At 44.8% G+C, this 13,092-nt stretch overlaps 1 protein-coding gene across 6 annotated transcripts in view; it reads right to left on the bottom strand.

The window, feature by feature from the left end:
* The window catches only part of Tanc1 (tetratricopeptide repeat, ankyrin repeat and coiled-coil containing 1), a 236,999-nt gene that overhangs the window by 116,796 nt on the left and 107,111 nt on the right, over nt 1-13,092 (bottom strand). For all 6 annotated transcript variants that reach the window (XM_031370329.1, XM_031370332.1, XM_031370331.1 and 3 more), the window contains one exon: nt 5,740-5,928. In XM_031370329.1, coding sequence (XP_031226189.1) covers nt 5,740-5,928 — 189 coding nt within the window. The remainder of the gene's footprint in view (nt 1-5,739; nt 5,929-13,092) is intronic.

Genomic DNA, 13,092 nt, shown 5'->3' with positions numbered 1-13,092 from the left:
TGAAGATATTTACTGGCCCATTACATTGGGAGTCTTCATTCTTTTCTATACCTATTATCCTTAGGTTTCGTCTTCTCAAGGTGTCTTAGGTTTCCTGGATGTTTTGGGTTAGGAACTTTTTGCTTTTTGCATTTTCTTTGACTGTTGTGTCAATGTTTTCTAAGGTGTCTTCTGCCCCTGAGATTCTCTCTTCTATCTCTTGTATTCTGTTGGTGATACTTGTTTGCATCTATGACTCCTGGTTTCTTTCCTAGGTTTTCTATCTCCAGGTTTGTCTCTCTTTCTGATTTCTTTATTGTTTCTATTTCCGTTTTTAGATTCTGGATGGTTTTGTTCATTTCCTTTACCTGTTTGATTGTGTTTTCCTGTAGTTCTTTAAGGGATTTTTGTGTTTCCTCTTGAAGGGCTTCTAGCTGTTTACCTGTGTCCTCCTTTATTTCTTTGCGGGAGTTATTTATGTCTTTCCTGTATCATCCTCATGAGAAATGATTTTAGATATGAATCTTGCTTGTCAGGTGTGATGGTGTGTCCAGGACTTGCTATGGTGAGAGAATTGGGTTCTGATGATGCCAAGTAATCTTGGTTTGTGTTGTTTATTTTCTTACACTTGCCACCCACCATCTGGTTATCTCTAGTGCGACCTGCCCTTGCTAAATCTGACTGGAGCCTATCCTTCCTGTGATCCTGGTTGTGTCAGAACTCCTCAGAGTCAAGCTGTCTCTGTGATCCTGTGATTCTGGGGTACTGTGATCCTGGGCTTGTTAGAGCGCCTGGGAGTGGAGCTTCCTCTGGGCGTTATGGAACTGGCTTTGGAGTTTGTGCCCAAGGTCTGCTCAGGGCACCGGCCCAGACAGACCGGAAGGAACCAGTGCCACTGGGCTGACGGAGTTCCTGCGTGCCTGGATCCTGCTGGTCCCGGTTACTCCTGGTGTTGGGACAGGTGTAGTGTCCTCCTCACTTCTGATCCTGGGCTTGTTAGAGCGCCTGGGTGTGGAACTTCCTTTGGGTGTTGTGGGGACTGGCTGTGGAGTTTGCACCATTGGTGTCTTTTAAAAGTAATTTCATTAGAGGCCCACACCTGGGCATGCAGAAGACATGGAACGGTCTTGCTGTGTGGGCCATCAGGCTGTACTACAATGAGCAAGTATGTGCTGGAGAGATGTGAGAGAGAGAAGTAGAACAGTTTATGTGCTATGAAGAGAGGAGGGACTGGGGATGCAATGGGGGTGAGGAACCACCTGAGGTCATGTGATGTCTAGTCATGTGCTGCCTCCAAGGGCCATGTCTGGTTCCGTGGCTCTAATGCAGCAAGCGTCTGTGACAATGCCTGTACCCATATTATCACCAAAGGTTATGAAGACCTCTATAGTCTGGACTGCCACCTGAAGGGATATTGTTGTCCAAGGGCCTTGCTAAGCTGTCCCTGCCTCTCACCAGCCACTGGCACCAGCAGTTATGTGGGCACTGGGAGAACTGACTCTGGTGCCATGTGTGTGGGAGAACTGGCTCTGGTGCCATGGGTGTGGGAGACCTGGCCCTGGTGTAGTGTGTATGGAAAAGCTATAAGGCTTGAACAGCTCAGCTACCACCCAGGCTCAGATCCAGGGCTTTGAGTTGGCCCACATGGACATCTACCCCACCTATGAGCTGTTGGCGCACATGAAGAAGCTGGTCCTACAGATCCAAAGCTACAGGATCACCATGACACAATGTAACAACAGGATACCCAAGAGGGGTCCTAGTAAGGATCCAGTGTTGCCAGTATAGCAGAAGCCAGGGGGTCTCAAAGCAGGCTAATGACTCCTTGAATGTACATTTGCAAGTAGAGGTGTTTGGCCAAAAGGGCTTGTGACACACTGATGCACTGCAGCTTCCACAGAGGGATGGCTTGTTTTGTTTGTTTGTTTGTTTGTTGTTTTCTTAATTTCTTTTGGGGGTGATGTTATAGGGATGGAGGGCAGAAATGAGGATTGGGAAATTAGTGAGATTAGTGTGTTTAGTGTGAAATTCACATGGAATCAATAAAAAAATTTTGTTAAATATAAAAAGCATTTTATAAACATCACAACTCATAACAAAAGTCAGCAAGGTAATTGGAAAGCTGGATCTGAACAACAGCGAGGGAGCACAGGCCACAGGGAGAAAGAATGGGTACCTGAGGGTGGACTGGCTTGTCAGTGGGAACTGCAGATACACTGTATTTACTGTATCATTAGTAGCAGTGCTAGTTTTAAAATAGACAGGTATTTTTAAAGCCACTGCATGTTCACTGCCATATGTCAACCTTTCTTAAAAATGAAAAAGAAGGGGGGGGAGCAGGTAAGACATTAGCATTCTGAATGCTTTCCTAATGATATGGTTTAAAGAGAAATGTATGTTACCAGCTATGAAAATATTTTAGGTCTTCTGAGTCACTGTCATTTCTAAGCAGCCCTCTCTGCCTTCAGCTTTTTAACTTAAAATTACTAAGATAATAATGCCAGATCACCACTGTGAGACACTAATTTGCTGCATGGAATTGGCCAGTGTACAAAACCTGTTCTGCTAGCATGGATAGGCTCAGCTGAATAAAAGTATCTCAGCTGGAAGGCATCCTCTCGAACCCATTAAAAGATTGAATACTCGGGAAGACTGATACATCTTCCCGTCTGTAAGACCAACCACAAGAACTCAGAAGTAAATTTCATCTTTATGAGAGTTATTTCTCAAAGCCAAATCTCATATTGGTCCAGGAATATGGGACAAGTCGGTCAGGGTTTATCTGGAATCTGCTCAGGTCAGTCCCATAGCCCAGGTTCACCTGCCAAGGCTAGAGAAAGCCTCACCAAACAGACATTGACTCTGCTATCAGTAATAAAGGTATGTCTAAAGTATAGCATTCCCTAGAGTCTCAGGTGATCCCTAGCCCTGAGGCAAAAGCAATAGCATTTTAAGTCTGAGCAACTGAACTCGGGTCAGGATGTCAAACCTCTGTGCTTGGCATTCCCTTCAACTGAGACTCCTTAGTAAGACACAGGCTCAAAATCTGTTTTTCATAGGCATGACTGCTTGGCTTAGACATTTTGCTTGCCCTAAAGCAGCACTTCTGTAAAGTACACAATGTTAAAGAAGAAAACAACAACAACAACAACAAAAACCCAAAAAAACAAAACATTATTCAGTGATACTCATAAAAGCACAGTAAGAGTATCTTAAATCAGGAAGAGATGTTGGACCACTGCAGTAGGATTATTCAATCAAGGAAAGACCAGAGCTCAACTCTGAAAGCTGCACAGCCAAGTAGGGATGTATAGCAAAGGTACAGGGTGATGGTCAGTAAAGGAAAAATCACAGATCAGAAATCGGGAGGGGAATTCTGACGTCACTGAGCTAACAGAATTTATTGCTGCAGTTAGGTCATGTGATGGGGGAAGGGGCATTGTGGCAGAGATTGTGGCAGAGCTTGGGGGTGGGGATCAGACTTCCTTGTTAAACTGACATAACAGGTTTCTTGGCTAAATCTGGACTTTATAAGAAGGCCCAGATAGGTCTCTGAGAGGGTTCATGCATCTAACTTGAATTTGGCAAAGCAGAATTTCTGTTGATAAACTCACTAACCTGGGGTGAACAGACAAGTAGCAAAGCTGAGTTAAAAGATGTGTGCAGGTCCTAAGGACAGTCATTCCAATCAGGGTAACCTAGCAAGAAGGGCCCTGTGGGAACCACGATTTGCAGGAAGAAAAGACACAGAGATACAGCAGTGAGGCCAGCAAAGGCCATTCCAGGAATTCCCCTTAATACTGATAAACAGGTCAAATTCCTTGGCACAGGAAATCACCTCATACCAAAAATGTTCCCAATTTCCAGCTAATGACTGAACTGTAAACAATGCTGTCCAAAATAAGAAAGTTCTGGAACAACGAGAGATTCTGGAGATGCAACCAAATTCACATCAACATTTCTCACATGCAACGCCTCAGGGTTTCCCTTCTTCATTTTACCCCACATAAATCTCAAACACCAACTACAGAACTCAAAAATAATGCATATGTCATTCCAAGTTAACGCAAATATTTAGGAAAGCAGAAACTAATTAATTTCATAGCCTCAGGGCACAATTTAGATGAACTCTGAATATGTTCCCATGTAATTGAGAAGAATTTTCATTGGCACATGATCAGTGGGAACCCAAATTATCCTGCCGTTTATAAGCAAATATTCGGCCAATTTAAAAGAATATCAAAGGACTGCTAGGACTGCAGGGAGAAGGACAGGAAGGGCTTTCCCCACATCTGAATCCCAGCTCTTAGGGTTAACTGCTGTTTGTTTTCTTTCTCAGTATGGGCAAACGCATGAAGCTGGTAATGACGAAAGGGGTCAAGATCCCCTATACAAATGACCCGTGGCTCCTGTCCTGCCTGTCACAAGCCTGAGTCTTCAGCAGAAACTAAACTTTATAGCTGTTCCAATGTTGGATGATGTCAGCAAGCAAACACATTTGATATATAAGGCTTGGTAGTGATGAACAGGCAGCCTGTTGTCAATGGCACTTGCCTGTACCCATAACTTTAGGGGCTCCTTGAATCTCTATGAAAGTCTGTCCTGGGCAGTTCATCACTATACATGGGAGTAGAACTACATAGACAGGCGGGTTGAAATACTTGAGTTGTTTTCCCTGGGGGCAGCAGCAGTTCAGAGTACCTACTGTTCTCGCAGAGAACCTGAGTGCAATTCCCAGCACCCATGTCAGGTGGCTCGTAACCACCTATAACTCCAGCTCCGAGGGCTCCAACAACTTCTGAGGACACCTGAATTCACACGTGTACATACACACAGAGGCACAAACATATATGTAGCTAGAAATAATTTTTGAATCCCCTTCTAAAAGTTATTTTAATATTGGAAAATATTCTGATAGTCGGGCAGTGGTGGTGCATGCCTTTCATCCCAGTACTTGGGAGGCAGAGGCAGGCAGATTTCTGAGTACAAAGCCAGCCTGGTCTACAGAATAAGTTCCAGGACAGTCAGGGCTACACAGAGAAACCCTGTCTTGAAAACAAAACAAAACAAAACAAAAAATTGGGTTGGAGAGATGGATCAGCAGGTAAGAGCACCGACTGCTCTTGCGAAGGTCCTGAGTTCAAATCCTAGCAACCACCCGTAATGAGATCTGACATCCTCTTCTGGTGCATCTGAAGACAGCTACAGCGTACTTATGTATAATAATAAATAAATCATTGGGCCAGAGCTAGCAGGGACTGAGCAAGAGGGGTCTACTGGAGCAAATGGGGTCAACCAGAGCGAGCAGAGGTCCTAAAAAGTCATTTCCCAACATCCAGATGAAGGCTCACAACTATCTGTACAGCTACAGTATGTACTCATATACATAAAATAAATAAATCTTTAAAAAAATATATTCTCCTAAAAGATTTGGTTTTTGGAGATGAGCTCTCACTATGTTGCCCGAGCTAGCCTGGATCTCCCAAGTTCACGTACTTCTGCTTCGGCGTCTTAGATGCTGGAATTATAGGTACACAGGTATACACCACCACACCTGGCTCTCCCAGAAGATTTCTTACATGTACTCAGCTTGATATATATATACATATGACATACACATGATTATGTAATATCTATGACATGTAGATCATATCTGATATACTTATGTATGATCATATATAATTATGTGTGATATATATCATATATAATTTATTTAAACAACCGATACAGCTCATGCAGATATTGCGATGTGTTTTTTACCTGGAGATTTTTTGTTGGATCTTGACTGTGTCAGGTGAGATTGTCGAGGCAGCAAAGGTGACGAAGGAAGAGACATAGAGACCCCTTTGGCCAAGCTCACACGATAGGTGTCCTCTGTTGTGGACAAACTGTTCACAGGAGAGTCACCACTGGAGGATAAGGCAGGCGTCTCTGAACCAAAGTCACCTCCTAGAGTAGAGAGATGATATCTAGGTTATACCACTCATGACAAGTTGATAAGACTTTAATTCCTGAGAGCTACATTCTTAGAATATAATTCCCATATACCAGACATACCGAATTTCTTTCTTTTTTTCTTTTTCTTTTTTTTTTTTTTTTTTTTTTTTTTTTTTTTTTTTTTGAGACAGGGTTTCTCTGTAGCCCTGGCTGTCCTGGAACTCACTCTGTAGACCAGGCTAGTCTCAAACTCAGAAATCCACCTGCCTCTGCCTCCCAAGTACTGGGATTAAAGGCACGCGCCACCACTGCCCGGCCGAATTTCTTTAAATGATTTCTCCTCATCACTCTTGAACCCCCTCGAAGCATTAGTTAACTCTGCCAGGAGGGCCCTTCCATCCCACTCAACTGCTACGCAAAGGCCAAAGCCAGGAACTCTCTGGACTTCCAGCCCCGACTCTGCTTCCTCCAATATGAGGATCCTAGTGGAAGACCTGGACTGCACCCACAGGGCTTCCTGGCCTCACTCTTTTCTTTTCAGATCCCACCTACTCTACTCTCCTGAACCCCAACCAACCCCAGCCCGTCACGGTGCTCAATACTGAGCAGGCTCCCTTAGGAGCTAACCCCCAAGTGAACCTGGGAACAAACCAGCACACCATTATAAAATCAAACTTTCTAGAGTAAGCAGATCCTCCAAAAACAGAGGACACAATTATAGTGTGCAAAGGATACAGGAATACAGGCCTCGCTCGGGGGCAGGGACAAGCCTCTTAGAGAAGAAGCGGAGCCAGTTACACACACTCAAGAGCATATACACTTTCCTCCTATCTGCCCCTCCCCCAACGCTGCGCCCCACCCCAAGTCACATTCCTCAGAATGCACCAAGAACCAACTAAGGAGTGCAAAGAACCTTGAGTCATCACTCCATAGATTACAAGCCATCTTCAAAGGTCTAAATTATAGACAGTAGAATTCGGAGGAGACATGTAAGTTTTCCATAAGCAAAACCAGTCTGTCTGACAAAGGCTCTCCAACTAGTCCTTGCCAAGACTTCCTGGCCACAAAAGAAACCATGGACCACCCTTGGGGGTGGGGATGAAACCCCTGAGATGTCTAGCCAGGCAGGCACTCATTTTTTTTTTTACCCCAGATCTCTGTGCACAAGGCCAGAAAGGGATGTGACCCAAACCAGCATTATTCATGCTGTACTGCTATGCTGGCTTTTCACATGGGAAGGACTGTTAACCCTGCCCCAGACTGGGGACATGCTAAAGCCTCGGCTCCGAAAGCAAATCAAAAACAACAGAGCTGTCAACTGAAAAACCACGGGCAAGCTGGCAGAGTCATCAAGGTCTCTCTTCAGCCTCACCTGGGCCAACTACACTCAGAAGAATTTCAATAAACCTGGGATGCTAATGATTTTCCATTAATTGCCCAAATCACTAATTTGAAGGAGGAGGAAAGGCACAATTACTAGACAGCCCTCACTAGAATTACAAAGACACTAAAGGCAGGTGACCAAGACATTCTACCCCAAGGGAGGAGGGTAACCAGGAGTTAGTAGAGGTCCCTTATACTGTCCACATGAACGGGAGAGGACCGTTACACCCCAAGACTCCTCAAGATACCACCTCTTGAGATCTGTAGCCAGCGCATGAGGAACCCCAACTATCACTTCTGTGGTTGCCAATGAAAGGCAGAGCCAAGGCTACAACCACAGCACCACCTCCCAATGGGCCTGTAAGTTTATACTCAGAAGAGATTCATGAGAGCCAAAGAGCAGTTACTTTCTTGGCCTCACAACTAGTTCCATGACCAGATCCCACTACCACTTGGTTCTTTTTTTTTTTTAATTTATTTTTATTTTTATTTATTATATATAAGTACACTGTAGCTGTCTTCAGACGCACCAGAAGAGGGCATCAGATCTCATTATGGATGGTTGTAAGCCACCATGTGGTTGCTGGGATTTGAACTCAGGACCTTTGGAAGAGCAGTCAGTGCTCTTAACCACTGAGCCATCTCTCCAGCCCCCAACCACTTGGTTCTTAAGCAGATACAGCACCTTCAAGATTTAGGCAACAGGAGTCAGACAAGAACATATAAGTAGTTATACTCCCCAGTTACCAAGGACACCAGAGCAGCAAGCAAGGCTGATTCTCCATGTGTTTGAAGAGAACCACATGGCCCCATGCACTACCTAAATCACAGACTTGGGCTGTAAATGGCAGCGAGATGGCCCGATAGGTAGGAATGGTCTCCCTAGCTTCCTCAGGAAGATTTCTGACCTACACACGAAAACCCAGACGTCCAGTCCCTTACTTTCGATTGGAACACTAAGAAATGGAAATACATACCCCATCACCAGAAAACTTTAAAAGTTAAGCTTGTTCCTGAGAAGAGGGTTACTATCTCAGAGACAGAATTCTCTAACCCTGAACAAGAGAAATTAGGGACTGGAGTGCAGAGTTAAAGCATTTCCTAATCACAAATTCTGCCCGTAAACTTTGTTATCAAGCAAAGCAAATATTTTCATTAATTGTAAGTCTGTAAGACAGAGCTTCCAAAGCATGCCGCAGCCTTGAGGACCCTCCGCCTTGGGAGCAGCTGGGCTCCAGTGCTTTGATTTTATGTAGGCTGCCATAAAAATGGGACTTAGAGCTGGGGCTTGGGGGAGGGGAACGTCTATTTCAGCCTGACTTTGCCATCTCAAGACAGTATCTGTCCCAAACATGCTGTTCTGTTTGGTTTTCCAGAAACAATTAAACTCCCAGCTTCCTTTTATAGGGAAGGCACAGCACAGAGCAGGGAGAGCAAGCAGCTTTATGGAGAGGCAGGAGGCACAAAGCACCAAGTGGGAGATCCGGCTGCTGACAAGCTGGACAGCATCCTGCAGTCCTAGAGCTTTAACTTTAACAGCACAGAGCATCAGGTTAAGGTCAAAGGCAGCCCAGAGCAAAAGTAGAACTCTGGTAGGGGCCGCGTGTGAACGATGGGGTGTTCCAAGCAGCCAGGCATCAGAAATCCCTGGTTCACTCAGCATTCCACAGCAGGTGCTGAAAAGGATTTCAGAAGAATTCAAATTGTTTCACTACAGCAGACCGCGTGACTGGGGCGTTTCTTTTGGCCTTGAGTAGATGTTGTTTTAACCGTCATCTCTTCTTCCTGTTGCTGCAGCGGAAAGGCCCAGGCTGGGCAGGACAATGCATCCTCTCCAGGGTACGCAAGCCATGTTATCAATGACCAGGATTTGCCAGGCTCCCCTCCAATGCTGGCAGGTGCTTCCCATGGAACATTTAAACCCCACAGAGAACCGCATCATCCAGCACGAGTCCATCTCAGAGACTCTGTCCCAGAGAGTCCCCTGATCCAAGCACACCTCTCATGGCCAGGAGAGCAGAGCAGCATTAACTAGGAAGAACAGAGAGAGCAGCTGGAACCTTCGCCCAACCAGCCATCTCAGATTCTAACACACTGCTGCTGGTGTTTTAAGGATGCTGGGAAAAATGGAGAATCCCGAAAGAAACACCTTCTAAATGAGATAACTATGCAAGGGGTAATCATACTTTTTCTGTGAAGGGGCTAATAGTACCTTGGGCTCTGTTAGTTACAATACAGTCTCAATACAAACACACACCTTTTTCCTATTTTAAAAATCACTGATTTCCTGAATTCTAAAAATAAAAGATCAGGAACGACATGGGGGATAAATGGATGTTTATAAGCTCTTCTATGTTCATAATAAATCAAAATTAAAATACACACATAATAAAGTATAAGAGTGAAAGCCATATGTACAAAGATAATAGACTTACCAAAGAGAATAAGACATCCAATAAAGCAGTGTAAATAAGCAGAAATGGCTTTTGATAATAGTTCTCTATTTAACACCCCCCCAACTCTTAAAGACTTTGAATTTAAATTCACAATGGAAGAAAAAAAATGTGAATCTAGGAGATGAACTTTTAAAGGTGGCCACGCAAAATGGTAAAGTCAGCACTGCAGATTAAAGTGGACGGACCGCAGGATTAGAGACGGCTTTCAAAGGAGGGCAGAGAAGGCAGGCGGATGAAAGCAAAGCCTATTTGAGAAAGGGTGGTCCTGAGAGTGGCAGGGGTAAGCTCAGACATTCAGGTAAATAGGTCTGCAGAGGCAGGAAATAATATTTCCATTTATCCTGCCATAAAGTGGCCAGGGAAGGCGGGACTAGAAGCTTAGAATAGAAAGAGAAAGATGTCTGTTTATCCAGCTCCAGAAAACGGGACTCAGGCAATACATTTAACTAGGGCATTAGATGTATTACAGCATCTTATGTGGTTCCTGCCTCTGAGCGCACTGCTTTTTAAACATATTTTCCATCATAAGGTTTTATAGCCACATAACTCATATATATTTACAGAAACCCAGCACGTTGGGAAAGATTTCCTCTGCAAGACCCAGTGTCTTTCTGGAACCTTGTAGAAGGCTCTCTCTGCAATGGAAAACACTTTAAAGCATCTTGCGTCTTACACGATGCCCTGGCTTCTAGGTCCAGCCACTGATTATTCAGTGTATGTTTTCAAAAATAAAGGATAAATGGGTCCATGTCAACAACTTCCCAAAACATATCCATACAATCATTACTAATTCTCAAAAATACAAAAACAAAAACACCAACGCACATACTCGGGCGTGCACACACACACACACACACAAAGAAAACAGATGATCCCTGGGGTCCAAAAACTACCAGCTAATGAGACAAGCGGATCCTTTCACCTTCTCAGTGGAGGTCAGCAAATGTCCTCACACTTCATGCTCTTTATCCTGAAACATTCGACTAACAGAAATGATATTTTCTCCTGACTGTCTAAGCTTTTCCTTTAAAACAAGTCACCATGCAAGAGCTACAGTGTTTCTAAAAATCTATGACCTCGGAAAACCCTTCATTCTCAGACTCTACAGAAGCATAATTTAAAGCAAATGCTGTCAGGGATGCAAGCAGGTGCCCAGACCGAGTGCCAGGAGCACCCTGCTTCCTCACTTCGTCTTCACAGCCTCCCTACCAAGCAGTTACTATTCCTAGTTCCCTTCTAGATGAGAAGACCGAGGAGCAGACAGGAGTAACCAGCATGCCTGACCGAGGGCACTGGCCAATGTCAACGGTGAACTCAAGCAACCGCCCGTTGCCCATCTCCCTGGTGCCGTTCTCCTTTTAGAAGGCTGCGGAGATACGCTTTCAATATTACATCATTCTGGGTACCCGGTGGAGAAAACCAAAAATAGTGTATATATAGGTCTGCACGCAGGTCCCAGGCCACCATGAAGTAAAGCTGTTCCCTCTTCTATTTTCCAGTTCTGTGCCGGCTGCTTAATTAGTTCCAAGCACTCCCGAACGTTCCGCTGGGGAGGTGCCCAGGCCTCTTGATCATTAATTTTCCTTCAGTCACACCTTATGCTGCTGTCACACAAACCAAGTACATCTGAAGCATAGGTGTTTAGTCATCAAGCACTCAAAATAGCATCCTTTCCTTTCACCCAGGACCGTGAGTTCATTAACTCTTGCAGCATGTGGGCCTGCAGGTCCTGCAGCGAGACTGGTGGGTCTAGTCTCCCAGCCTGGCTCAGAGAATGCATATAAATGTGGGTCAGTTGCAACCATCGGCAGCCTGGAAAGGTCTGTGGGATGCATGCAAATTCCTTAATCTACATTCAGCAGCGCATAGATGTTTTCTGACCTCACAGACCTCCCCACTTCTTAGATACTGAAGCTTTCATGCCTTGTATTGCTACATCTGATCAGGGCAGCGGCCCCAACTCCTCTGTTCAGGGAGGAGACCAAGTACTGCTAGGAGGCTGTCTCAACTACTGCAGCTCAAGTCATGGGCTTCAAGGCTCTCCAGAGAGGGTAATGTAATGAGTGCAATGTGTACCGGGGACTTCTCTCGACATTGGAACAAGAAGCTGGTCAGGATCTAAGATGCTTGGGTTCTGATTTTTAAAAGGAAAGAAAGGGAAAAAAAAAAAAAACAGGAAAAGAAATGGCAGCTGGGAATATTAGTGCATATCTGTAATCCCAACACTCAGAAGGCAGAGGTGAGAAGCCAGAGGTCAAGGCAAACATGGGGAAAAACAAAAAGACAAATGGGAGAGAAAGGGAAAGGAAAAAAAAAAAAACATAGGAAATGACAATGCAGGCCAAGTTTTCAGTATTTAAAAATGTATGTTTCCTGGGGGTGTATATGTATATATTTATGTTCATGTAGGATGTATATGCAACTCTTATACGTGCCATGTGCATGTAAACACACCTACTGTTTGTGAATGGAGGATCTCTGGAGTCTGTAGTCATGCCTGCCTCTGCAAATAGGATGTAAACAACTGGGAGCACGGGCAGAGGTTAATCCTTGCATATGGCTGACACCCTCTATGTGCATGTCTGATGTAAATATTTATATTTATACTCCCAAGGATAGAGCTATGTGTATATGTGAAGAGTTTTGAGTTAAGTGGGCCACCTGCTATGTGCTCCCTTGGGAAGTGAGTGAAAGGAAGCTCCATCCCACAGGGTTTGTGCTCACAGACACCTGCGAGTGACAGCCAAGAGGTGACCTGTGTGCACATGGCAGGCTGCCATGGGACAAGGGAGGAACAGCAGCAGAAGGCCATCACCAATGGCAAGTACTTCTTCTCTCTGAACTTGCATTGTGTCTGTGCCAGCTCCAAGTCATCAAGGCTGGAGGAATCACTGTTAACCCCTAAGCCATCCCTCTAGCCAACACCTCACCCCCCTCCCCAAAGTGAGCATCTTTTAAGACTCAGAGAAAGAGAACTGAGAACTCATAAGCAGCTGGGCACCCTGGTGGAACATTCAGTGGCTGGTCTAGGCCACAATCACAATCACTTAGTACGCAGCACAGACTAGGATCTGCCACTGCTTCGTAAGCAGCACTGATAAAGAACAAAGGCTCAAGACTAAAGAAAATCCCTGTTCTGACAAGAGGAATACAGTCAACAGGAACCATTAGGTTCTATGCTGCTTCCCTGGAGGAAGACACAGTCCTAGTGTTACCGGGTAAAAACTTTGTATTGAAAGCTTAAGATTGTCATGGGCAGTGGTAGCACGCACCTTTAATCCCAGTACTTGGGAGGCAGAGGCAGGCAGATTTCTGAGTTCGAGGCCAGCCTGGTCTA

This window comes from Mastomys coucha, unplaced genomic scaffold, assembly GCF_008632895.1.
Source record: "Mastomys coucha isolate ucsf_1 unplaced genomic scaffold, UCSF_Mcou_1 pScaffold15, whole genome shotgun sequence".
Classification (NCBI taxonomy): Eukaryota; Metazoa; Chordata; class Mammalia; order Rodentia; family Muridae; genus Mastomys; species Mastomys coucha.
This window is presented reverse-complemented; position numbering and strand designations above follow the sequence as displayed.